General features: G+C 44.9%; 1 protein-coding gene across 1 annotated transcript; it reads left to right on the forward strand.

Annotated features, from left to right (window-relative positions):
• Position 1: 1 nt before the first annotated feature.
• Positions 2 to 25,676, forward strand: LOC124867121 (protein ALP1-like). The gene is made up of 3 exons (XM_047363391.1): positions 2 to 269; positions 22,051 to 22,616; positions 25,670 to 25,676. The coding sequence occupies exons 1-3, from the start codon at positions 81 to 83 to the stop codon at positions 25,674 to 25,676; spliced, it is 762 nt and encodes a 253-aa protein (XP_047219347.1). The 5' UTR covers positions 2 to 80.
• The last annotated feature ends 1,182 nt before the right edge of the window (positions 25,677 to 26,858 follow it).

Here is a 26,858-nt window from a genome sequence, read left to right on the forward strand (position 1 = left end):
AGGAAGGATGCCGAAACAACAAACGCGTTGCCCCGCGGTGTCCTTTACGCGACAGAAAGGTGGCTTTTCACAGAGGAAAGATGGTGTCCTCCCTCTGCGTCTCAGTGTGGCTCCGGCTTAGTCAGACGGTGGGGTGGTACCGTTCGGATGGTACCGAGGAGACCACGCTCATCTTGGCGCAGCCAGCGCTACGCAGAGGAGTCGGTGGGGACGCATGTGAGGGGAGCACAGTGGGAACTGGAGCGATGTGTCACCGTTACACAGTGTGGGTATGTGTGTGTGTCTGTGGCTATGTGTTTCAGAATGTGTGTCTTCGCGCATGCATGTGGTCGTATGTAACGGTGGGCTGTGATTGGTGCAGAGACGGTGGGCTCAGTGGAGCGGGGAGAGAAGCCAGTAACACGATCCATGAAACTGCAAGCGAGTTAAAAAAAAAATAGCAGGAATGGGATGGAGGGGGGGGGGGGGGGGGGTGGGGCAATCGTGGATGGTGTGTCACATGGTTGTGTCTCAACTCTCTCTCTCTCACACACACACACACACACACACACACACACACTTGGCTACATACACCTGATCTCCAGAAGAAAGGCCTGTGGGGATAAATGTTGATTAGATGAATACCAGAGAACCAGTGTAGAGACTTGTTCTGACAACCCAAATTTATCACTTCAAAGATAACTAAAATGCATTTAATCATTCAGTTACAGAGCTTTGCATACGCATTTAATTTTTTTTTACAACACTGATCGTTTCAAGTATTTCACTCAGATTTTGTTTGATAGACCAGCACATAGTATTGCATAACTGTAGGGTGTAAGGAAAAGTAGATATTTTCTCCCTCTTTTTTATTTTGAGGAAAAATCTGATACATGTAACATGCACATGTACAGGGGTTGGACAATGAAATTGAAACACCTGTCATTTTAGTGTGGGAGGTTTCATGGCTAAATTGGACCAGCCTGGTAGCCAGTCTTCATTGATTGCACATTGCACCAGTAAGATCAGAGTGTGAAGGTTCAATTAGCAGGGTAAGAGTACAGTTTTGCTCAAAATATTGAAATGCACACAACATTATGGGTGACATACCAGAGTTCGAAAGAGGACAAATTCTTGGTGCATGTCTTGCTGGCGCATCTGTGACCAAGACAGCAAGTCTTTGTGATGTATCAAGAGCCACGGTATCCAGGGTAATGTCAGTATACCACCAAGAAGGACGAACCACATCCAACAGGATTAACTGTGGACGCAAGAGGAAGCTGTCTGAAAGGGATGTTCGGGTGCTAACCCGGATTGTATCCAAAAAACATGAAACCACGGCTGCCCAAATCACGGCAGAATTAAATGTGCACCTCAACTCTCCTGTTTCCACCAGAACTGTCCGTCGGGAGCTCCACAGGGTGAATATACACGGTTAGGCTGCTATAGCCAAACCTTTGGTCACTCATGCCAATGCCAAACGTCGGTTTCAATGGTGCAAGGAGCAAAATCTTGGGCTGTGGACAATGTGAAACATGTATTGTTCTCTGATGAGTCCACCTTTACTGTTTTCCCCACATCCAGGAGAGTTACGGTGTGGAGAAACCCCAAAGAAGCGTACCACCCAGACTGTTGCATGCCCAGAGTGAAGCATGGGGGTGGATCAGTGATGGTTTGGGCTGCCATATCATGGCATTCCCTTGGCCCAATACTTGTGCTAGATGTGCGCGTCACTGCCAAGGACTACCAAACCATTCTTGAGGACCATGTGCATCCAATGGTTCAAACATTGTATCCTGAAGGCGGTGCCGTGTATCAGGATGACAATGCACCAATACGCACAGCAAGACTGGTGAAAGATTGGTTTGATGAACATGAAAGTGAAGTTGAACATCTCCCATGGCCTGCACAGTCACCAGATCTAAATATTATTATCTAAATATTATTGAGCCACTTTGGGGTGTTTTGGAGGAGCGAGTCAGGAAATGTTTTCCTCCAACAGTATCACGTAGTGACCTGGCCACTATCCTGCCAGAAGAATGGCTTAAAATCCCTCTGACCACTGTGCAGGACTTGTATATGTCATTCCCAAGACGAATTGATGCTGTATTGTCTGCAAAAGGAGGCCCTACACCATACTAATAAATTATTGTGGTCTAAAACCAGGTGTTTCAGTTTCATCGTCAAACCCCTGTACTTAGCCCCTTTAGTCTGATACTTTCAAATAGAACCCAGTTCAAGCAATTACCTTCAAATGTCACAGACATTAGTGACACAAGTTGACAAATTAATGTTGCTTGGCAATCCCCGCCTTCTGCGTCCACCCAACAAATTAAACTGAAACTATGAAATTCTGGGTCGGGATAGAACACAACGCACATAAGCTGGTTTCCCTATTCTGAGCATAAAGCAGGCGATACCTACTACTCCTTTTCTGCACATCCATAATAGCAACAGAAAAGTTGTTATGAGAACACCTGACAAATTAATTACATATTTTTATTTGGTGCTTGTGTGTCCTTTTTAATATCACCCTGGACAACTGCTTATAAAGCAAGATTTTGAAAATGTTGGTTGATTTTTAAAACCTGAGAGACCCCACACATGACGATAAAAAACAGTAGATATAACAGGTTTGGTCCTGCAGTGTGTGATTGCCCACCACACGGCAAGCCCAACACACCACACACAAACAGATTTCACTCACAAACATTCAGATGTCAGATGGAAAATCTTACAAACCCTCTTGAGAACAACAACAGAGTAATTCCACTTCACCTTTCTGTCACCTCACTTTCTGATTGCCAGCACATCACATTCAACAGGCTGTGTTCTCGTTTGTCCTCAGAGAACCCCTCCTTGAACCGCCACCTTAACGTGGTGGAGGGGTTTGAGTGCTCGAATGATCCCAGAGGCTATGTTGTCTGGGGCTTAAATGCCCCTGGTAGGGTCTCCCATGGCAAACAGGCTCTAGGTGACGGGTCGAAGGTGGAGACCTCGGCGGCCTGATCCCCGGATGCTTAGGCTGGCTCTAGGGATGTGGAATGTCACCTCGCTGGGGGGCAAGGAACCCATCTCCTCGAGAGGGGCTGGACTCTCTTCTACTCTGGAGTGGCCCACGGGGAGAGGCGGCGGGCTGCGGTGGGTTTGCTTGTCGCCCCCCAGCTCAGCCGTCTCGTGTTGGGTTTACCCCAGTGGATGAGAGGGTCGCATCCCTGCGCCTTCGGGTTGGGGAGAGGTCTCTGACTATCATTTCAGCCTACGGGCCGAGTGGTAGTGCGGAGTACCCGGCCTTCTTGGCGTCCCTGTCGGGGGTGCTGGATATTGCCCCTCCTGGGGACTCCATTATTCTGCTGGGGGACTTCAACGCCCACGTGGGAAATGACAGTGACACCTGGAGAGGCGTGACCTCTCCGATCTGAATCCGAGCGGTGTTTTGTTATTAGACTTCTGTGCTAGTCACGGATTGTCCATAATGAACACCATGTTCAAACATAAGGGTGTCTATCAGTGCATTTGGCACCAGGATACCCTAGGCAGGAGGTCGATGATTGACTTTGTTGTCGTATCATCAGACCTTCGGCCGCATGTTTTGGACACTCGGGTGAAGAGAGGGGCTGAGCTGTCCACTGATCACCACCTGGTGGTGAGTTGGATCCGCTGGGGGAGGAGAAAGCCGCACAGACTTGGCAGGCCCAAGCGCATAGTGAGGGTCTGCTGGGAACGTCTGGCGGAGCCCTCGGCCAGGGATGTATTCAACTCCCACCTCCAGGAGATCTTTGACCAGATTCCGAGGGATGTTGGAGACATAGAGTCCGAGTGGACCATGTTCTCCGCATCTATTGTCGATGCTGCTGCCCGTAGCTGCCGCCGTAAGGTCTGCGGTGCCTGTTGCGGCGGCAATCCCCGAACCCGGTGGTGGACACCGGCAGTAAGGAGTCCTATCGGCTGTGGTTGGCTTGTGGGACTCCTGAGGTGGCTGACGGGTACCGTGGGGCCAAAAACGTGGACCTGGGAGGAGTTCGGTGAGGCCATGGAGAAGGACTACCGGTTGGCCCCGAAGCAATTCTGGCAAACCGTCCGGCGCCTCAGGAGGGGGAAGAAGTGCTTCGCCAACACTGTTTACAGTGGGGGTGGGGAGCTGCTGACCTTGACTGGGGACATTATCGGCCGGTGGAAGGAGTACTTCGAGGATCTCCTCAATCCTGCCATCACGCATTCCCTGGTGGAAACAGAGGCTGGGGACTCGGGGTTGGACTCTTTCATCATCCAGGCTGAAGTCACCGAGGTGGTTAAAAAGCTCCGTGGTGGCAGGGCTTCGGGGTTGGATGAGATCCGCCCTGAGTACCTCAAGTCTTTGGATGTTGTGGGGCTGTCATGGTTGACACGCCTCTTCAACATTGCGTGGCAGACGGGGACAATGCCTTTGGACTGGGGTGGTGGTGGTCCCCCTACATAAGAAGGGTGACCGGAGGGTGTGTTCCATCTACAGGGGGATCGCACCCTCAGCCTCCCTGGTAAGGCCTACGCCAGGGTATTGGAGAGGAGAGTCCGGCCGATAGTCAAACCCCGGCTTCAGGAGGAGCAGTGTGGTTTTCGTCCCGGCCGTGGAACACTGGACCAGCTCTATGCCCTCTACAGAGTACTCGAGGGTTCATGGGAGTTTGCCCAACCGGTCCACATGTGTTTTGTGGACCTGGAGAAAGCATTCGACTGTGTCCCTCGTGATGCCCTGTGGGGGTTGCTCCAGGAGTATGGAATCAAGGGCCCTTTACTAGGGGCCATCCGATCTCTGTACAAGCGGAGCAGGAGTTTGGTTCGCATTGCTGGCACTAAGTCGGACCTGTTCCCGGTGCATGTTGGACTCCGGCAGGGCTGCCCTTTGTCACCGGTCCTGTTCATAACTTTTATGGACAGGATTTCTAGACGCAGCCAAGGGCTGGAGGGGGTCTGGTTTGGGGACCAGAGGATTTTGTCTCTTCTTTTTGCAGATGACGTGGTCCTGCTGGCCCCCTCTAGCCAAGACCTACAGCATGCACTGGGGCAGTTCGCAGCCGAGTGTGAAGCGGCTGGGATGAGGATCAGCTCCTCCAAGTCCGAGGCCATGGTTCTCGACCGGAAAAGGGTGGCTTGTCCTCTTTAGGTTGGAGGGGAGTTCCTGCCTCAAGTGGAGGAGTTTAAGTATCTCGGGGTCTTGTTCACGAGTGAGGAAAGAATGGAGTGGGAGATCGACAGACGGATCGGTGCGACTGCCACAGTAATGGGGGCGCTGTGCCGGTCCGTTGTGGTGAAGAGAGAGCTGAGCTGAAAAGCGAAGCTCTCGATTTACCAGTTGGTCTACATTCCTACCCTCACCTAGGGCCATGAACTTTGGGTCATGACCGAAAGAACGAGATCCCGGATACAAGCGGCTGAAATGAGCTTCCTCCGTAGGGTGGCCGGGCACTCCCTTAGAGATAGGGTGAGGAGCTCGTCCATCCAGGAGGGGCTCGGAGTAGAGCCGCTACTCCTCCACATCGAGAGGAGCCAGTTGAGGTGGCTCGGGCATCTATACCTGGACGCCTTCCTCGGGAGGTGTTCCAGGCACGCCCCATCGGGAGGAGGCCCAGGGGACGGCCCAGGACACGCTGGAGGGACTATGTCTCTCGGCTGGCCTGGGAACGCCTTGGGCTCCCCCCGGAGGAGCTGGAGGAGGTGTCTGGGGAGAGGGACGTCTGGGCATCTCTGCTGAGTCTGCTGTCCTGGATAAAGCGGAAGACGACGAGTACAAGTACGAGTGTTCTCGTTTGTCCTCAAAGAATCCCCCCGAACTGTAGTATATTGGACCATGACAATCCAACATGTTGAATATCAACAATTTGAGGTCAGAGCGGTCCAAACGTCCTTGTAGCAGACTAGATCACATCACAAACAGCATGAATGTCTCATAAGAGTATCTTGAGACCCAGCACGATGATCGTGGCATGTTGAAAGGAGAAGATCGGTTCTAAATCAATCAATATCAAGAAGAACAAGAAGAAGTTCTGAAGAGGTTTAAAGCGGGGTCAGGTTGTAAAAGCCTGATCCCAAGCTTTAAACATCTCAAAGAGCTGTTCAATCAACAGAAGCTGGCCAGGGAGAACATTAATCAGGAGAAGCATCCAATAGGGCCGAGGTAACTCTGGATGAGTCACAGAGATTCATAGTAAGACATTTTGTCAAAAGGACATTTGTTTGTTGCACACACCACAAATCTGGCCTTTATGGAACAGTGGCAAGAAGAAAGCTATCATTGAAATAAGTTCTGTCTGATCCCTGCAGCTTATAAAGTGTATTCTGGGTTTACCAGGGTCCATAAAATAAGGTAGTGAAGTTAGTTGTCTGTGCAGACAAGCATCTTGATGAAGGTGGATGTTTGGGAGTGAGTTTATTCAGTAGTGAAATAGGATAGCAGTGTTGAGTTTGACATGATTTTTATCTATCAGGTATTCGTCATCATCATCGTCGTCTTCCAATAAGGCGTTGGTATTAGGACAAAATTGAAAGGGATGAGCCAAGCTCTGACATTATTGAACAGCAAAACTCTGCACACACACAGAATGAATTAACCCGATTTCTTAAAACAGAAGAATTTATTAACAAAAATAAGTCAACTCAAAGTCAAACATATTTCGATCATGTTTAATTAGTTATCACGTTTAGAAAAAATAATATTTAAGGAAACATTATTAAGGAAATGTTAAAATAATACATTATTTTGAAAACATTATTTTGAATGAGGACCAGCAACCTTTCTGGGTACATAATCTTTAGTGGTGTTTAGCTAGTTATCATGTTTAGTAAAATAATACTAAGCCACGCCCCTTTTTGGCGGTCTATAAAACTAGGTAAAACTACACCAATTTTTTTTTTCTTAAATATATTGTAAGAGGGGGCATAAATCTTCACAAAACAATTTCCCAAATGAGTTTTGCACACATATCCTTTAGTTTTACAGCAACTTAAACACAGGCAATGACATTTTAAGGTCTCTCAGAAATTGCTGACTCTGAACAAAACGGTACAAAAAGCCCCTTTTTCTTTGCAGGACCCCCATATGTCTCATATCATAACAAATTAGAGACACTAACCTTTCTAACAAGGCATAACTTGTCTTTCTAGCACATTCTCTGGTGATGTAATTGGCTTGCACATTACAGTCTGCCGGTTGCTGTCCGCTGGCTGCTGTCCGCTGGCTGCTAGTTTGCCCGCTACTCTGTTAGCTTCTAGTTAGGCCCGAGCAGTAAGGCTGCAAGGGCCTATTGTAATTAGAATTTTGCGGAGCCATCAGTCGTGTGTGAAATTTACATATTTTAAGGGTTTCGCAAAAGTCGCAATAGAAATGGCTCAACAGCGCCCCCCTGAAATTTTCAAAAAAGCCTCCGCATTGACCTTACTTTATCATACAATTATGAAAATTGGTGCACTTGTAGAACTCCCCAAGACTTACCTAAAACTCTCTTGCACCCATGTCCTACAACAAACAGGAAGTCGGCCGTCTTGGATTGAAGTTTTGATTTTGACCCCATTTTTGCCGTTTACAGCCTTCGTATTTGATCGAACTGCTCCTACAGATTTTGATCAATCGGCTTGAAATTTGGTCAGTTTGCTCAGAAGGGATGGGAGATCTAAAGTTATCAAACTTGAGAGTTTTGGAGGATGTTGAGGGGGCGGAGCCAGGCCTCAAAGTTTGATGACTCGCCCAAAACATTTAAATTGTTATAGCTCTTACAAGGAAAGTCACAGACACACAAAACATTCTGGTATTGATCCACATCTGGCCCCGAACAATATTCAATGGTCAGATCCTGACATCAGCAAAGCCCCGCCCCCTGAGAACAGGAAGTGTCATGTTTTACTGTAAAAGATGGTTTGGAACACAGAGACTTTACGTGGGAGGGTGTGGCCGTGGCGAGGACAGACGTCACACCATGGCCTTATGTTTGCCTCTGATTTCCACATTTCTAAGCCGATCGCCACCAAACTCAATATGATTGATTACGGGTCCAGCCCCATAAAGATTTCCAGTGAAATAATTGGTGGGCGTAGCCTAATTGCTCCACAGCGCCCTCTAGAAGCACTAAAACAACCAGCCCCAAGGCATGTTTTGTCCGAGGTTTATAAAATTCAGTACACCTATGTAACTTCTCAGGACCTACAAAAAAGTCTCTTGGACCCATTGTCCAAACCCCACAGGAAGTCGGCCATTTTGGATCAAAGCCACAATTTTATCTCGTTCACACACGTCGAATCTGAGCGAATTTCTCCTACAGCTTTTGACTTACAGACTTCAAAATCAAAAGTATAGTCTTAAGGCATTGGGGATTAAAAGTTATCAAAAGCTTTTTGCTACATGAAAGTATGTGGTCGTGGCTAAGCCTCAAAATCTTACTTCTCGCCATGAAACATAAAATTTTTATAGTTTCTACAAGGAAAGTCAGAGAGAAATGAAACCTTCTGGGGTTTATCCATATGATGACTGGAACAATATTCAATGGTCAACTGCTGACATGATCGAAGCCCCGCCCCCTGAGAACCGGAAGTGTAATGTTTCACTTAGTGTGGGGCATATTAGTTATCCTTCACCTAATCAACATGAAATTGTCTCCAATGATAGATAACATGATGGTCTAACTTGGTCTCCAGTACTGACAGGTTTGGCTAGAGGGTGAGGCCGTGGTGGCATGGCGAAGTCTGATGTCACGCCATGGCCATACGTTTGGCTCTAAATTACACATGCATGGTCCGATTTACTCCAAAGTGAATATGGTTGATCTTTGTCAGCCCCTAAACAGCTCCATTACATTACATTGGAATTTGGATCAACAGCGCCCCCTAGCACATTACATGTGCTCTATCTCCTTCATACGTCATCAGATCCACTTGAAATTTAGTGTACATGATCATGGATCAATGCTGGACATGTTGACACAATCAATTGATGACATTATTTTACTAACTAACAAGTGAGTGCAGCTTAGATCAGGAAGGTTGCCATTGCATCTTTGCGGGGCAATTTGGGGACTTTGCCAAGCCCCAAAACGCACACGATTTTACCCAAAATTGTCTCCCACGTGAAATTCTTGTTCCTTAATGTCGTCGTCAGTGGGCTTGGCCAAATCACTTAACCACACCCTCAAACGTGAGATAGGCTGAACCGTAAGTCGTAGAAATCTGAAATTAGGCACACAGGTAGAGGTCCTCAAACCAAGAAAAAAAGTATCTTGGTGTATGCCCTAAAACGCACAGAAAGTCAGCCATTTTGGGTCCAAGGCCATTTTTTTGCAGTTTTTCACTTTTACTCACCTCGAACTTTAACGAACTCCTAGGGATTTTGAGCTATCAGCTTCATATTTGGTCAATATGCAGTTAAGGCAAGGGGGATTCAAAGTTGTCAAAATTGTGAGTTTTCGGCCATGTTTAGGGGTTGTGACCGGGGCACAAAAATGCCGTTCGCGCCCAAAGTGAAAAAAATGCAATAACTTTCCCAAAGAAACGCCAAATCACACCAAAGTTGGCATGAAGGAGGACCTTCGGGTTCCCGACGATCCTATGGGGTCAAATGCTGACATCATCGAAGTCACGCCCTGAGAACAGGAAGTCATTTTTTTTACTGGGAAAGGTCGTTATCTGCCTGTCTACTTTCAATCCGCTTCAATTTGCGTCGGGTGACTGATAACTAGTGGGTCTAACGTTGTTTGAAGCACAGTGACTTTTTATAAAAGGGCGTGGGCGTGGTGGCACAACGAAGTTGGATGTCACGCCATGGCCATACGTTTGGCTTTAATTTCCACATACATCATCTGATCTCCACCAAATTCAATGTGATTGATCCTAGTCCAGTTCCCAACAGAGATCTGATTACATATTTGGTGGGCGTGGCCTAATTCGTCCACAGCACCCCCTAGAAAAGTTTTAAAAATCAGCCCCAAGCCATGCTTTAACCGAGGAATCTGAAATTTGGTACACATATGTAACTTCTCAGGGCCTACAAAAAAGTATCCTGGAGCATTGGTCCAAACCCAACAGGAAGTCGGCCATTTTGGATTGAAGTTGCCATTTTGACCCTGGTTTTTTCCTTTCTAGCCCGCATATCTGAGCGAACTCAATTCAAATTCAAAGATACTTTATTGATCCCCGAGGGGAAATTAGAATTCCAGTACAACCCATCCAAACATACATCATGACACAAGACAAGGGGGGGACAGGTCACCGAGGCTTTGCTGCCCACTCACAGGCGCTGCCCTTGCTAGATGAGAAAAGAGACCACATTAGGTAAGTAGAGGGAAAAATCATATTTCACACTTTATCCTTAGCAGGATACAGTTTGAGATTGCAAAAAAACTCAGCACAAAGAAGCAACACGTATCCAAAACAACATCATGCCAGGATCGGTGAAGGCGATGTAAGTGGGTGCATATGTTTATCTTGAGCATCTGTGTAAAATCTCCCAGTCCATTAAATCGATCACACCGATCGCCTTGGCAACCGCTCTGTTTTGGAGGTAAGCGTGCATGCGCTCTCGTGTAGTGTATGTGAAACCTCTGGTCCTAAGCGGTGTTTTCGAGCAGTACTGTGTTGTTGTAATGTGGCAAAATAACATGAAACACAACTAGTTACTCTCCCTTTGCTTTTAACTGAGGTATTTAACGGCGAGCAGACAGACATTAAACGTAGCGGTGCTCATGTTGAAGGCTGGCCGTTCACGAAATAGCTCCCAGGGGAGAGAAGTAAAGCAAGAGTATTGAGGATCCAGCATGGCAGAACAGTTCAGAAACTATCTGAAATTAGGGGAAAAAAGCTATATTTATAAACAGATTAAGTCGTGTTTTATGGTGTGTTCACACCGAACGCTGATTTACATGTTATCCCTATATAGAGGCGCGTTCAGGAGCGGAGCGCGCAAGGCGGTGCAAAGGAGACGAAGGACGTGGTGCGGAAGGCGCGCGGAGTGAAGCGGGAGCGGAGCAAGAGCGATGGACAAGTTGAAAAATCTGAACTTTTTCCTAAATTCGCGTCGCATCAACCAATCAGGGATGTGGCTGTGACGTAGGGTGAAAGACTGCAGCGGAGAAGAAGTGGTTGTCAGTGAAGATGGAGGACCAGATCATAGTGGCGGTGTGCGGCAAGCCAGAGTTGAATGACTCAACAATTTACTTTTACAGAGACAAGTACTGAAAGGACCTGGCCAGGTTATGTTTAGGCACAAATATCTTATATTTACTAGATGTGGACATTAAAAATCGGCTTTTTTTTATTGAGCTGAGATGTATTTACTCACCGAAGACAGATGGACAGGCGTTCTGCAGTGGGGATAAAGCGCCGGTAGTTGGTGTCCCAGAGGCCGATTCGTCTCCCAACACAGGACAGCAGATCTTCGAACTGGGTCCTGGATAGACGGAAGTACCGCTGAAATCGATCGTCATCCAGACGCAGCTCCTGGAGTAGGTGGTGGTAATCTCCGAACTGTTCCCGTCCCTGAAGAATCTGGTGAACCCAGTCCGTGAAATCCATGTCCACCATGTTCAGTTGAAACCAGCAAGCAGCAGATGGAAGCTCCTCTTATTTGATGACACGGCGAAGCGATGCCGCTTGTTGCCAAATGGCAACTCGGAGTTCACGCGGAATTTCAAGCAGGCAAAAGCACACAAATGACGCAAAATAGTCGCAGAATCCGCGTTTGGTGTGAACGCACCATTAGACTGCCTACTGGTTGCGGATCTGATCTTTGTGTGCTCGTGAGTTTTTGCAGCCGTAACTGGTTCTGGATGACTGCTTCATAGCAGACAGCCGTTCTTCCCTCTTCCCGGTACTGTGTACGGGCGCAGTGGTATGCAGTACCGGACCGTATCGGCTCACATTCACCCCTGTGCAGCACAGGCCAAAGCGCAAGCACTGAACGCGAGCGCTAAGCGCATTCATGAAAAGCAGGGATCAGAGCCGGGCACGCGCGAGTCACTTTGCAAGCGCGACAGAGCCGAGCACCAACACGGTGCATTCAGAGCAACAGTTACTCAGAGTTGAGCTGTGTGAGATTTAAACGCACACACCACAAATTTTTGTTTGTTGAAATGGATATATGCGCTCACATTATTGCCGCAAATATAACACCACAAAGTATTTGAGAAAAACTGTGGGAAAAGTGGGGGTGTTGAACCATCTCACAACGATTACCCACAGATGCAACACCCATAATCTGAGTTTATATTTATTTTAGAATTTAAACCGTTTTTATGTCATTAGTGGATCAAAAATACATTTAAATTGTACTTTTATCTGCTTTCAATTATATTCTTACCTTTACAGTTTGTATTCTCTATATCCCTCTTTCCAAGTTTTTTCTGTCTGTGGAAGGCAGCCAGTGCAGCTATAGCCGACTGCAGAGCAAGAGGAGTGCGGCAGAGCGGGAAACGGGCAATAAGCAAGCGGGATAAGAATGATTACAATGAAGTAAAACTCAATGCCACAGAAAAATTAAATTTTAATATTTTTCATATTTTACAAATATTTTTAAACAATTATTAGATGTCCAGGCAGAAAAATACCTACGGTTTCTTTTGGAAAGGTGCCCAACAAGCTAGCTAGTTCCCTTAAAAATTAAACATAAATATAGTATGAAATACGGAATTAAAAACGTTAGACGTCTGTTAAAAACAAAAACATAGTTAAATCGAACAGTGTTCTCAAATAAATCCTAAAAAGTATTGAAATAAAGTCTACTTAGTCTGGAAGGATGAGATCCAGCGAGAAAGAAGATGGCGAAGATGGTGAATCATTCTGAAAATTTTCTGAAGAGTGTACCATGTGACAGTGTATGTGACGTAGTGGGGGCACGCGTGTTCTGTGGATCACAGCTGGAACTACTTTTCTTAAGTGTGCAGAATGGATTATTTGTAGTTTTTCTCTCTCTTTTTAAATTGACGTTCTTGTAACAACTTTTAATCAGTTAAATTAAGTAATTTGTACAGATGACTTGATTAAATAAGCTCACCTGACAGAAACCCATAATCGTTTATTACAGTGTGTGTGCAAGTGAGTGTGTGCAAGTAAGTCCATTAAGCACTGCCACAGAGGCCATTGTCCTTGACGGTACGTTGGAATGTTCATCAACTGGCCATTCTGAGCAGTATTATTATGGTGTGAGCAGCAGATGTCCTCAGGGGAGGGAGGAAGCAGAGGGAGCAGAGCGTCATATTTACATAACTTCCAGAAGAAGTTTAAGATAGCCAGCCATCAAGGCCGTGCAGGGAAGCCAGATTCAGAAAAACAATAATTATTTGGGTTAGGCTGACTCTTAAATTTCCGTCAGCCTTGAGAGTCTCGCTGGTGCTTCTCAAAGGCGAATCCAAACAGCCAAATTCCTGGTCTTTCGCCAGATCCGAGCGAACAACTTTCTCCAAGATTTATCCCATTTCACCCCCGAGTCCAGGAACCGCAACCTGCCTACGATCCTGTGTAAGGATCACATCCAGTCTGCGATTCAGCTCACGTAACATCTCAGTCTGAGTGCTGATTGCCCTGAAGATCCCATCACACATGCCAGGCAGCCTCACAATTGCCAGAACAGCAACCACTGACTCCAAAAAGCAGAACTCCTGATATCAAACATCCAATTATATACATATCTTCCACATCCTCGACTGACATTATTGACAAACACACAATCCTCCACTTCTGCCAGGAGTCCATTGTGTATCCAGAGAAAAACGTCCCGTCCGGACTAGTGGACTCTCCTTCACCCTGTCTTCTCGTCGAGAACATTTGATCAATTGCATTGAGAGACCAGCTGACCAAATCCATAACTCAGAATTTGGAAGATATGCAAAAAGAGGCTCCAAAAAGAAGACAAGACACAGAGCTGAAGCAGGGCAGATATGGGAGGGGTGCAGGAGACAGAGAAAAAGCGTCCTCCTCCACCCAGAGCAGAAAGAAGAACTCCTCCTACAGCTTTTGACTTAGAGACTTGAAAATCACTCAGTAGACTCTTAAGGCACTGGGGATCAAAAGTTATCAAAATCTTTTTGATACATGAAAGCGTGTGGGCGTGGCCAAGCCTCAAAATATGAATTCTCGCCATAAAAGACGAAATTGATGTAGCTCCTACAAGGAACGTCACAGAGACCTGAAACCTTCTGAGATTGATCTGCTTCTGGCCCTGAACAATATTCACTGATCAGATGCTGAGATCATCAAAGCCCCGCCCCCTGAGAACAGGACGTGTCATGTTTTCCTTTAGAGAGTCAATTTTTGATGTTCTTCACCTAATCAATGTGAAACTGTCCCAAGTAACAGATAACATGATGGTCTTAGACAGTCGCCAGTACTGACTGCTTTACCTGGAGGGTGTGGCTATGATGGCGTGGCAAATTCTGATACCATGCCACGGCCATACGTTTGGCTCTAAATTACACATGCATGGTCCGATTCACTCCAAAATAAATATGGTTGATCTTTGTCAGCCCCCAAACACCTCTATTGAATTACATTGGATCAACAGCGCCCCCTAGGACACTTCAATGGCTATATCTCCCTCATACATCATTGGATCCACTTGAAATGTAGTATACAGGATCATGAGTTAATGATGGACATGTTGACACAGTCAGTATATGACATCATTTCAGGCCCACCCGCTAATAAACAAGTGAGTGCAGCTTCCATCTGGAAGGTCCCCCAAATTTTGAATACTTCTCGTCAGACTAGAATTGTGCATGAGTGAAGATCATGACATGACACTCACAGCGCCACCCAGAGGCGACATTTGGAATTGAACGGCGGCCTCGTAGGTGGCGTGGAGCCGGCGATGCCAGGCTCCCGTTGTCGCTGCACAGGCCAAGTTGCGCTGAGGTGCGAGGGCCTTCAATGCTGCTTGCAGCTTTAATTATGTTTGAAAATGTACATTTTGATGATACACAGGTTAAATGTCATAACCAAAGGCTATGCCATATGCAGAAGGACTTCTACAATGGAAATCTGCACTTTTATTTGACCAAATTCCATTTCATTTCCTTTTTATGAAATGAAAAACACATTTGGGAAAGTTTTCGCATCCTTTGCCTTACTGCCATTTGCACCTGGCACATTGCCCTCTAAAACGTTTGTGAAACATATATGCTTCAACTTAGTTAGTCCATATTTGCTGCAGCTTTAGTGACGATGAGGATGAATGCAACCCGGGGGTTCTCGTAGAAATTCCAAAGGTTTTCCATAGTGTTTTGCAATGTTCATTTAGAAAAAACCTTTGGCAAATGGTTGCTGGTCTTTTCAGGTAAGCAGACGCAAGAACAACCAGATGATCCCCTCAGATCTGTTTGTGCTGGAGGCATTTCATCAGGACTGTAGTGTATTCAAGACAAGCTGCGGTATGATGCTTGGGCTGAGAAGATGAATGAAATTGAACAGCGTCTTTCCAACCTTTTCCAAAACTCACGCTGTTGGACTGATGTAATGTCAGTGAAAAGAATGCTGACATTCCCTGTTGTGCAACTAAAGCCTGTCCTCTTTTGAGGACCCACCCTCTTTTTGAGGACCCACCCCCTTCCTATGATATATATCTGAGTCTAACTGCGAGCTCACAGACTCTTCTTCACAACAGAGGGCAGCAAACCTTGAGAATGTATGAGCGTACGGGAAAACACCATACTGGGACCTCTACAACCAGCAAGCAGAGACCCTCTTCTCTCCTGAGCATGGTGAAAGCTTCAACACCAGACTGTGTCATCCACTTTCTCCAGATCTCTACTCGCCAACCACCTCATCGTCCCAGAAATTCAGGAATTATGGTTTTATCCAAAAGACCCGAACAAGACCCCCTGCTAATCGTTGAAGGACGGTTAAAAAACAACGACAAGCACGAAAAAGGAGATCAGTTGGAGCTGACACACGAAGAGGACGGAAGTCTTTCGCAAGTTTTGATATATTTAAATAATGGTTCTTTTACATAACAAATCATCAGAGTGCACGCTGGCAGAACTGGATTTATTTTCTGCCCCGATGACGCAGCTATCAATCGAAGATAAAATTTACACCGAGATCCAGCCTTTATCAGCAATGGCCGATGGAGGCCCGATCGAGTTATTCATTCCGGGAGACGGAGAAAAGTATCTGGATCTCAACAATACGCTGTTCCATCTCAGAGTGAAAATTACTAATGAGGATGGAACAAACCTGCCGGATGATGCACCCATAGGGCTCATCAACTACCTGTTAAACACCATCTTCAGTCAGTGTGATATCACTCTCGGAGATTAATTGATTTCACAATCCAGCGCTACACATCCATATAGAGCCATGATTGAGACATTGTTAAACTTTTCTGAGGATTCTTTAAAAAGCCAGTTTAGCTCTGGTCTTTTTTATAAAGACACTGCAGGGGCTCTGAACTTTATCATTACAACTAACGGCCCTAACCAAGGTCTTAACAGCAGAGCAGGCTTTACGGCAAATTCCAGGGAGGTACATTTCCTAGGCCCCCTGCATGCAGACATATTTTTCTGCAAGAGACTTCTTTTAAACTCTGTTGACCTCAAAATTTAATTTATAAGAACCAACGATTCTTTTTGTCTCATGGCTGCAAGAGACTCCACTTTAAACTCAGGATATTAGGAGCATCTCTTTTCATCAAAAAAGTTACTGTCTCTCCAGCTGTACAACTGGGTCACTCTACAGTTTTAATGAAAGCAAATGCTCTCTATCCACTTTCACGTGTGAATGTAAAAACATATTCCATCCCTGAAAATTCAAGGGTGGGCACCCAAGAGAATCTTTTCTTAGGTGTCTTTCTCAAGTATGTGGTGATTGAGTTACTAGATCACAACTCCTTTACAGGAACACGCGATCTCAATCCATTTGTTTTTAATCATTTTGATATGGAATATTTAGCCTTATGCAAGGATGGTAGACAAATTCCTTCCAACCCAATTTTAACCAAGGCAATTCAGTGAGAGAGTATTACAACTTGTTCACGGGTACAGGACGACATCTAAAAGATCTTCTGCTGAGCATAACACGTCAGGAATTTAATCAAGGATACTCTCTATTCACATTTAATCTTAACCCGGGTGAGGACACTGCCTCATACTACTACGCTGATCATCTACGCTTGTTATGACTATTTTAGAGATTGATTCAAAGAGGCGTGTGCTGGTGGATTATTATTAATCTAATCACGCATGAATAAACATGAAATTGAGAACCTGCTTCATCATCTGCTGGAAGGTTTGTTTTATGGTGTATGGGCGTGCGACCAGCTGCCGCTGCTCACTGACACATTCACAGGACCCGCATACTTTGTAGTGAACACACATCCTTCACACATGCCCGGAGAACACTGGTTGGCTCTGACCTTGGAAGAGAATGGTGAAGCCATCTTTTTTGACTCTTATGGATTCCCTCCGGATTTTGATTTCTAACCGTCAAGCATCGTAACATTCTTAAAAGACAGATCATCAAAAATATTGTATCACAATAACCAGCTTCAAAACACTCTGTCCACAGTGTGCGGTTACCATTGTATTTATTATCTCTGTAATAGAGCATGCAGTTTATCACTGCAGCAAGTATTGTCTAAATACACCGGAGATGTATTTAAGAATGATTTGATGGTATCTAACTTTGTAAAAAAATACCAGAAATGTGTCATTAATCAAAGTTCTACATTTTTCACTCACAGTGCATGCTCCTTGGAGATGTTTCAGGATTGTTATGGAATTTAAAATGTCTTTTTTTGTCTGATGTTAATATTTGTTTAAATTCTAATGAAAATATATATCAGTGTGTGTGTATGTGTGTGTGTGTGTGTGAAGTAGAGCATGATGCTAGAAATGAAAATATAATCAATAGAGATTTTATTGAATGAAAGAAATAGGTAACACATCTCATTTTCTTATAACGGTTTATGATGAAAATGTGATCCATCGGGGAGGTAGAATTGTTTTACGAAGAGACTTTTTTGGCTTCACGTTAGTATTTTTAGAGTCTTCCTGCTCGGATATGGGGATGTTTACCTCTGACAAGGTATAGAAAGTCCTGCATTGAACTGGTACAGTTCTGCGGAATGTTATCCAGGCTTGGGTTCTGGATTAAATAATTCGATATATCTGTAAAATATTTATTCAAGGGTTAAAACAAGTCTGCAATATCGCATACACCCGTGAAAACATATGCATAGAAAATAATATTTTTTAACTTACTCTCCTCTTCCGGAGCTGTTATTTTTTCCGGCGCACGATCAGGGGATATTACAATTAAAAACTGTGGTGCATGAATGGCGTCACCCTCTCGTCCGTGGATATGTTCAGTTGGGATCGGATTGTCTTTTTTGAAGACAAGTTTCCGTCTCAACTTTGATTTTTTTTGGGGGCAGACGGTTACAACCGCTGACCCCTCCAATGTGACCATTCAGATATATGCCTCTCGTTAAATCTGTAAGAAGAATTTCTTTCATTTATTTTTTTAAATCACAAAATAGCATTCTCCAGTTGACTAAACCAGATTTTGTTGCAGTTAATAATTACCGTAGTCGGTCTGTGGTAAAACGATACCATCCAGCTCGTCACTTGTGGGTTCTAAAGAATATAAATTGAACATCATCATTATTATTATCAAGGAGCATTCACACGCACTTAAGGAATTCTTAAAGATGAACACTCACTGCTAAAAGATTGTGTTGTATTTCTCGATAGAAGCAGAATGACAGACTTCACCACCTTCTTTGTTTCCTGAAATATGTTCCGACATTTTCTTTTCTCTCTACAAGTGTTCTAACAACATTTCAGTGTAATAAGTTAAAAATAAACTTTTAGCTATACCAGATTTGAAGCTGATCTCCCCGGTGCTCTTGACAGCTCTGTCTCTGAACAGAGCATGCTGAGAATGTGTCCTCCTATTATAATCAGACAGTGGCCAGGGGGGCAAACCAACATTACAAAATCTAAAACACTTTTACAAACTTAAAGACAAATTAACATTTCAGAAAACAATTTAACAAGATGCGAAACATTTTTAGAAGTACTGAAATAAATTTACATTTCAGAAAACAAATTAATATTTCAGAAAACAATTTAACAAGATGCAAAACACTTTTACAAGTACTGAAACAAATTTACATTTCAGAAAACAAATTAATATTTCAGAAAACAATTTAACAAGATGCAAAACACTTTTACAAGTACTGAAACAAATTTACATTTCAGAAAACAAACTAATATTTCAGAAAGCAATTTAACAATTTGGGCTGCACGGTGGCGCAGTTGATAGCACTGTTGCCTTGCAGCAAGAAGGTCCTGGGTTCAATTCCCATCCAGGGGTCTTTCTGCATGGAGTTTGCATGTTCTCCCTGTGCATGCATGGGTTCTCACTGGGTACTCCAGCTTCCTCCCACAGTCCAAAGACATGTCTGTTAGGTTAATTGGTCTCTCTAAATTGCCCTTAGGTGTATGAATGAGTGTGTGCATGGTTGTTTGTGTGTTGCCCTGCGATGGACTGGTGACCTGTCCAAGGTGTACCTTGCCTCCTGCCCATAGACTGCTGGAGATAGGCACCAGCTTCCCTGCGACCCACTATGGAATAAGCAGTAGAAAATGACTGACTGAATTTAACAAGATGCAAAACACTTTTACAAGTACTGAAAAAAATTTACATTTGACAAAATCAACCGGAAAGGGAATGTACCAGCGCTGAGGCTGACCCGGAAGTAAGCCTCAGGGGCTGCGTTCCTCGGTCTACGTGGGCTGGGTCCTTCGTCGACCGCTAAAACCAGCTCCATAGAAAGGGAAAGGGTCCTTCTATGGCGCTGGCTAAAACCACGGAGGCCAGAAGTGAGCAGCTGCGGATTGGGACGGTCTAGCCTTTACCAGCAGTTCCCACCCTCACCTCAGCGTAACAGCTGTCGCCTAGCAACCGTAGCTGCGAGGAGAAACAAGCAGTGAAAGCAGAATGGAGCCGAACCTCTGGTAGTACTCGTACTCGTCATCTTCCGCTTTATCCGGGACCGGGTCGCGGGGGCAACGACTCAGCAGAGACGCCCAGACGTCCCTCTCCCCAGACACCTCCTGCAGCTCCTCTGGGGAGAGCCCAAGGCGTTCCCAGGCCAGCCGAGAGACATAGTCCCTCCAGCGTGTCCTGGGCCGTCCCCTGGGCCTCCTGCCGGTGGGGCGTGCCTGGAACACCTCCCAAGGAAGGCGTCCAGGAGGCATCCGGTATAGATGCCCGAGCCACCTCAACTGGCTCTTCTCAATGTGGAGGAGCAGCAGCTCTACTCCGAGCCCCTCCTGGATGGACGAGCTCCTCACCCTATCTCTAAGGGAGTGCCCGGCCACCCTACGGAGGAAGCTCATTTCAGCCGCTTGTATCCGGGATCTCGTTCTTTCGGTCATGACCCAAAGTTCATGGCCCTAGGTGAGGGTAGGAACGTAGACCAACTGGTAAATCGAGAGCTTCGCTTTTCGGCTCAGCTCTCTCTTCACCACAACGGACCGGCACAGCGCCCCCATTACTGTGGCAGCCGCACCGATCCGTCTGTCAATCTCCCGCTCCATTCTTCCCTCACTCGTGAACAAGAACCCGAGATACTTAAACTCCTCCACTTGAGGCAGGAACTCCCCTCCAACCTGAAGAGGACAAGCCACCCTTTTCCGGTCGAGGACCATGGCCTCGGACTTGGAGGAGCTGATTTTCATCCCAGCCGCTTCACACTCGGCTGCGAACCGGCCCAGTGCGTGCTGTAGGTCCTGGCTAGAGGGGGCCAGGAGGACCACGTCATTGGCAAAAAGAAGAGACGAAATCCTCTGGTCCCCAAACCAGACCCCCTCTGGCCCTTGGCTGCACCTAGAAATCCTGTCCATAAAAGTTATGAACAGGACCGGTGACAAAGGGCAGCCCTGCCGGAGTCCAACATGCACCGGGAACAGGTCCGACTTAGTGCCAGCAATGCAAACCAAACTCCTGCTCCGCTTGTACAGAGACCGGATGGCCCCTAGTAAAGGGCCCCCAATTCCATACTCCTGGAGCACCCCCCACAGGGCATCTCGAGGGATACAGTCGAATGCTTTCTCCAGGTCCACAAAACACATGTAAATCGGTTGGGCAAACTCCCATGAACCCTGTAGAAGGTATAGAGCTGGTCCAGTGTTCCACGGCCGGGACAAACACCACACTGCTCCTCCTGAAGCCGCGGTTCGACTATCGGCCGGACTCTCCTCTCCAATACCCTGGCATAGGCCTAACCAGGGAGGGTGAGGAGTGTGATCCCCCTGTAGTTGGAACACACCCTCCGGTCACCTTTCTTATGTAGGGGGACCACCACCCCAGTCTGCCAATCCAGAGGCACTGTCCCCGTCCGCCACGCAATGTTGAAGAGGCGTGTCAACCATGACAGCCCCACAACATCCAAAGACTTGAGGTACTCAGGGCGGATCTCGTTCGGGCTTGGCCAGGCCGGGTCCCGCGAGGAGCAACCCAGCCACCAGGCGCTCTCCGATGAGTCCCGACCCCAGTCCTGGCTCCAGGGTGGGACCCCGGCTCTGTGCCTCGATTTCGTAGTCGTCATGAGGGGTTCTTGAACCGCTCTTTGTCTGACCCGTCACCTAGAGCCTGTTTGCCATGGGAGACCCTACCGGGGGCTTTTAAGCCCCAGACAACATAGCCTCTAGGATCATTCGAGCACTCAAACCCCTCCACCACGTTAAGGTGGCGGTTCAAGGAGGGGACTTCTGCTAGTTTTATTTAAATTTTTTGAGGAACTTCAGCAGTTTTATTGTCGTCGCAGACATCTCCTTTATTTTATCTCCGGCTGAGAGACAATCGTGTTCTGTTAAAAAAGATGTTTGATTTAACTTAAAGCTTCTAGCCAATAAACAAATAGATAGCAACTTTATGGCTATATAAGATAGATGGGAATTATAAAGTATTTGATCCCCTCTGGCTGGTCTTAGATAATTATATAATAATGCAGTGTTTTTGGTGTATTAGTATCTACTTGCTTTGATCACTTAACATATCCAGAAGCATGCCTTAAAAATAATGTTTTTCCATCTCCATTCTTCCCTTTTCTAGACCCGACCCCTTTACTGCAGGATCAACCTGAGTGTCCCAGTCCTGAAACGCTTCTTCACCCAGGAGGACACCAGGCCTGATTTTTGGCTGAGCAGGGAGTCTCTGGCAGTGCTACTTAATCTTTTGCACCATGATAGGCGACATGGATGGGGTGCTACTATTGAGATCTTGGTTTTTCTAATCTGGCTGGTAATTGGCACATCCTACAGAGTGATCTGCAGAGTGTTTGGGATGCCTCGCTCTACTGTCCATCGCATCGTCCACAGAGTTACAGAGGAGATCGTGGCTATTCGTCACCAGGTCATCTACCTTCTAAAGACCCCTGAGGACTTGAAGGCAGTGTCCCGTGAGTTTGCAGGGCTGGCACGCCACAGAGCTTTTCTTAAAGCTGTGGGTGCAATTGACGGCTGCCATATCCGCATCAGGTTCCCAAGCAGCCCCGATGGTCAGTGCTACAAAAACAGGAAACTCTTCCCTTCCATAATCCTGCAAGCAGTTTCTGACCATCAGAGCCATTTTATTGACACGTATGTGGGCTGGCCTGGGTCAGTGCATGACTCTAGGGTGCTCCGCCACAGCCCACTGTACAGTTTATCCTCCTCCAGGGCATTTTATCCTTGCTGATGGAGGGTACCGATGCCTCCAATATCCACTCCCCCTCATCATTCCCTACAAGAGGACAATACAAGGTGTGGGAGCCCAGCGCTTTAACAGCCATCATTCCAAAAACAGGCTCTATAATAGAGCCTGTTTTTGGAATGATGAAAACCAGATTCAGGGCCATCTTCCTGCAAGCGCTGGAGGTGCACGACACCTTTGTACCTCACGTAAGTTTTGACCTAGATCCATTTTATATATACATTATACATAATATACACACATATGCACCCTCTTTTAAATTGTTTTCAGGTCATAACAGCATGCGCCATCCTCCACAACATCTGCCTTGGTGCTGGGGATGTCATGGCCCCAGAGGATGACCCAGAGGAGGCTGTAGAAGAGGATGAGGGTGAGGTTTGGACTGAGGCAGTCAGCGTTGCTCTCTGGCGGGACCAGCTTTCAGCTGAGGTGTCTGCCCTGGAGGAGGTACCACCAGAACATGACTACTGTGTCAACCAAGTATAATATTATAGATGTGATTAATGTTTGAGGGGTATAACTAATTGTAATATTTTGTGAGCACCATCTTCTAATTCTGCATTTTTCCGATTACCTCTTAGTGATGTGGCAGCCGTCAATTCAGCCAGCCCTTTAAACCCACTTGATGGACGATGACGTGGACAGCGGAGAGAGGCATCAAAAACATCTGCAGACCACCTGTGTGATGCTTCGTTCACCATCCAGAAAGACAAACCACAGGTCTCAGTGCCAGCATCCCATCCATGTCTCTGACCTTGTGAGAGATTTAGCCACACCGCCAGAGACTTTCTGTTCAGAAAGCCTCTTTGTTCTGTTGAAGAGGTGTTCCAGGAACCGGTCACTCTGGTTGATCCTGCTGTCGCCATTGTAAATACTTGTACATAGTTTTATTTTATGCCTTTTGTCTTGTAATCTTGATCTGTTTGAATGTTTTCTTCCCCCATTCTGTTTAAAGTGTTGTTTGTATTTTTCATAATAAATTCTGTTTATAACTTTAAATGAAGTTGGTGTATTGTTAGGTCAAATGTAAATAACAGTGACAAAAACAATTTTGAAATTTATTAGAAACAATCTGAACAAAACTTAATATTTCTTATGTAGCACCTTATTTTGGTGCCATTCTTTGGAAAACAGTCTGTCTATTCTCTGTGCCCTCATGTCCTCCCTGATTAAATCCATCATATCTGTCCCTTTTTCTTTTCTGACCCCTTCCTGCTGGTTCACTGTCTTCCTGGTGGACAACCAGATGGAGAAATCTGGTTGTCCACCGCTCCACTTGGCCCTGGAGTGTCCTCAGGGATGGAGGCAATTAGGACAGGAGTTGTTGTGGAAGACCTCTGTCCCAACACCTCATCCATAAGGACAAACCAGGGCCAAGTAGCAGCAGTGGGCTTTTCACTGACTCCCTCACCTGACCCTGGATACTTACAATCCTAAAGTTAGATGGAATAAAAAAAAAGAGTTGACTAAACAGAGAAACCAACAAGCCTTTTAGAAATATTTTTTTATTTGTGTGTGACAAGAGAAGTTTTGAACATAATCTAAATTCTTTTTTTTTCAAATTGTCCCACATTGTTTTGGCCTGCAAAGGGGGTGACCTTCCCCTGTTGGCCCATCTTCTCCAGAATTGTCCTAAACCGAAAGAAGTATGTTAATCACTGGATGGACATTTATGAAAGTTAGAAAGATAGGAGTTATTGAAACTGGACAGAAACCGACTGCAAAGAATGTTGTTATTGTACCTCCAAGCCACGGTGGCTGAGTTTTTAGCTCCAGTAAAAAGGTGGTGGTTCTCACTCCTGAGCTTAATTAACTGGCCCGTCTGCTCTTTTGTCCCTAAAAGAAATATGAAAATACCAAAAAAAAAACATCTTGCTTAATATCAGAGCAAAAATAAAGCCTTTTTAAATTTTACATTTGTCTTAATTTGAAGAAAATATTAAAATATTTCTATGCAAATGCCTAAAACAAGCTCTTTCAAACTTTTAACTTCTTTACTGAGATTCACTTACATTTGGAGGTGTATCCCTCGTCGGGTGTACCTGGAATCAGAAATTATAATGCTAACTGAATTATAAATACATTTTTAAAACATATAGCACATTTCTTCATCAAAAATTAATATTGGAAAGCTTATTTATTCTCAATCACACTCTCCAGCGATACAGTTGGATTACATAAAACTGTCCATTTATTCTGGGTAACCTTAATATCACCTGAAATATTAAATCGATTTTCAGTAACAATTAAAATAATAACATAAACTGTTAGAAATCACTTGTGTTTAACGTTCACTGTGATGACTGCCAGTCGGACCTCAGTGCCGGTGTTGTACGAAATTCTGTTCCCCTGAAATATTCTGTTCCCCCTGTGTCGGGAGCGCGCACTGCAGCCAGAGAAAACGACCAAACATATTCATGTCAATGTTGTTACTTAACTTTGAATCAACAGCTCCTAGAAAAAATAAATAAATACAAATTGAACCTGGTCTTGTGAGGTTTTTTTGCACAGTTTCGTGTTGTTTGTCTTTTCCAACTTGTGTCATGTTCACTTTAACCTGACGGACATCAGTCAGCCACCAAACACTGTTTTCCAACACGTCCTGTTTATTTCTACTTTTTTATTATTGATATAAAACAATGGATGCTCACTCTGTTGGCTTCCTGAATAGATGAGAGTGTAGCTTATTTTTCTGGTAAATCGCGTTCTAATGTAAAATATGACGAAATACTGGATTTATAAAAGACATTTTACTGCTTTGATATTGGTACTGTCTGATGTTGTTTTGATTAAAATAATCCGCTCTAGTATTATTTAAGTACTTTACATATTCCTATATTAAACATATTGTCCCTGTCATGTATGAGAACATATTTCTTCTCTTTTAAAAAGAGGGGAAAATATTTATAGGAACATATGGGAAGACAGTATTCCAGCCTGACGCTCACACCTCGTAATGTTTTGTTTCCCCATGGGACAGGGATTAACCAATCACCTTATATTTTGGGTGGGTCATTCCTCACATCATACACAAATATTCTTGTGAATTTGGAAACATTTGCTCTTTATATGCCAGAGTTACGGGGGGGAACAGAATATTTCAGACAGCTGAAACAATCAGTTCCCCCTCTATAACATGGGAACAAATTATTTTTTCAACAATTCCTTCACTGGGTTTATTCCTCGCCATCATGGACAACAACTCCTGTGAATTTGGAAACATTTGCTCTTTATATGCCAGAGTTACAGGGGGAACAGAATATTTCAGACAGCTGAAATAATCAGTTCCCCCTCTATAACATAGGAACAAAATAACGTACAGGATTCATGGATGTTACATCTAGTGCATTTTGAGACTTTGGGTCTTTTCTTCCCTTAGTTACCTTATACCAAAGTTTTGTGAAGAAAAATATCAAGCTTATTTTTCAAAATGTAATTTATCGACTTTTAGAGAAAGTCTAAACAAACAAGCACACCACAGCAGACACACAAACCTAAAAAGAACATGCAAAGCACTTAAATGTGTTTTCTGTTGGTGGGCTTCCCACACATGCCTGATGAAACCACCTCAGGCATATCTCACATTGGATCTAGAAAAGGGACAAATAATATAAGTCATTTTCAGCAAAAACATCTGTTTACAATTATAACATCCATTCATTTTCTATTCCTTCTTATTCCAACTTCAGTCCGCAGGAGGGCAGGATCCTATCAAAGCTTGCTTATGCAAGTTAACCATTTAACCACCTAACAATACATGTTTGAATAATTCTAAAATGTTGTTACCCAGTTCAAGTCCGTCTTTTTTTCCATCTCTCTGCAGAAGTGGCACAAGTCTTCTAAGTCATCTGATGAGAATAAATGTGACGTATAGAAATATAGCTATATATACAGTTTTTCTTGTTTTTACATATTCACTCTGCAAATCTTTTGTGATTCAAAGTTTATTTGTCTGTGGAGCTCAATGACTTGCTTCAAGATGCAAATCTGGTTACTATCTGGTAACTATTAAACAGAATGTGGTAAGCACAACCACAATTTATTCAGGAGTGGTCTATGAGATTGTACCACGTTTGGACATAATTAGTGATAAAAGTAGCATTATGAAGTTTAATAACAACATAAAATATAATGGTTGTATTTATTTATTTGTGGACAAAGAGGAAAAA

This window comes from Girardinichthys multiradiatus, chromosome 4 (assembly GCF_021462225.1).
Source record: "Girardinichthys multiradiatus isolate DD_20200921_A chromosome 4, DD_fGirMul_XY1, whole genome shotgun sequence".
Lineage (NCBI taxonomy): Eukaryota > Metazoa > Chordata > Actinopteri > Cyprinodontiformes > Goodeidae > Girardinichthys > Girardinichthys multiradiatus.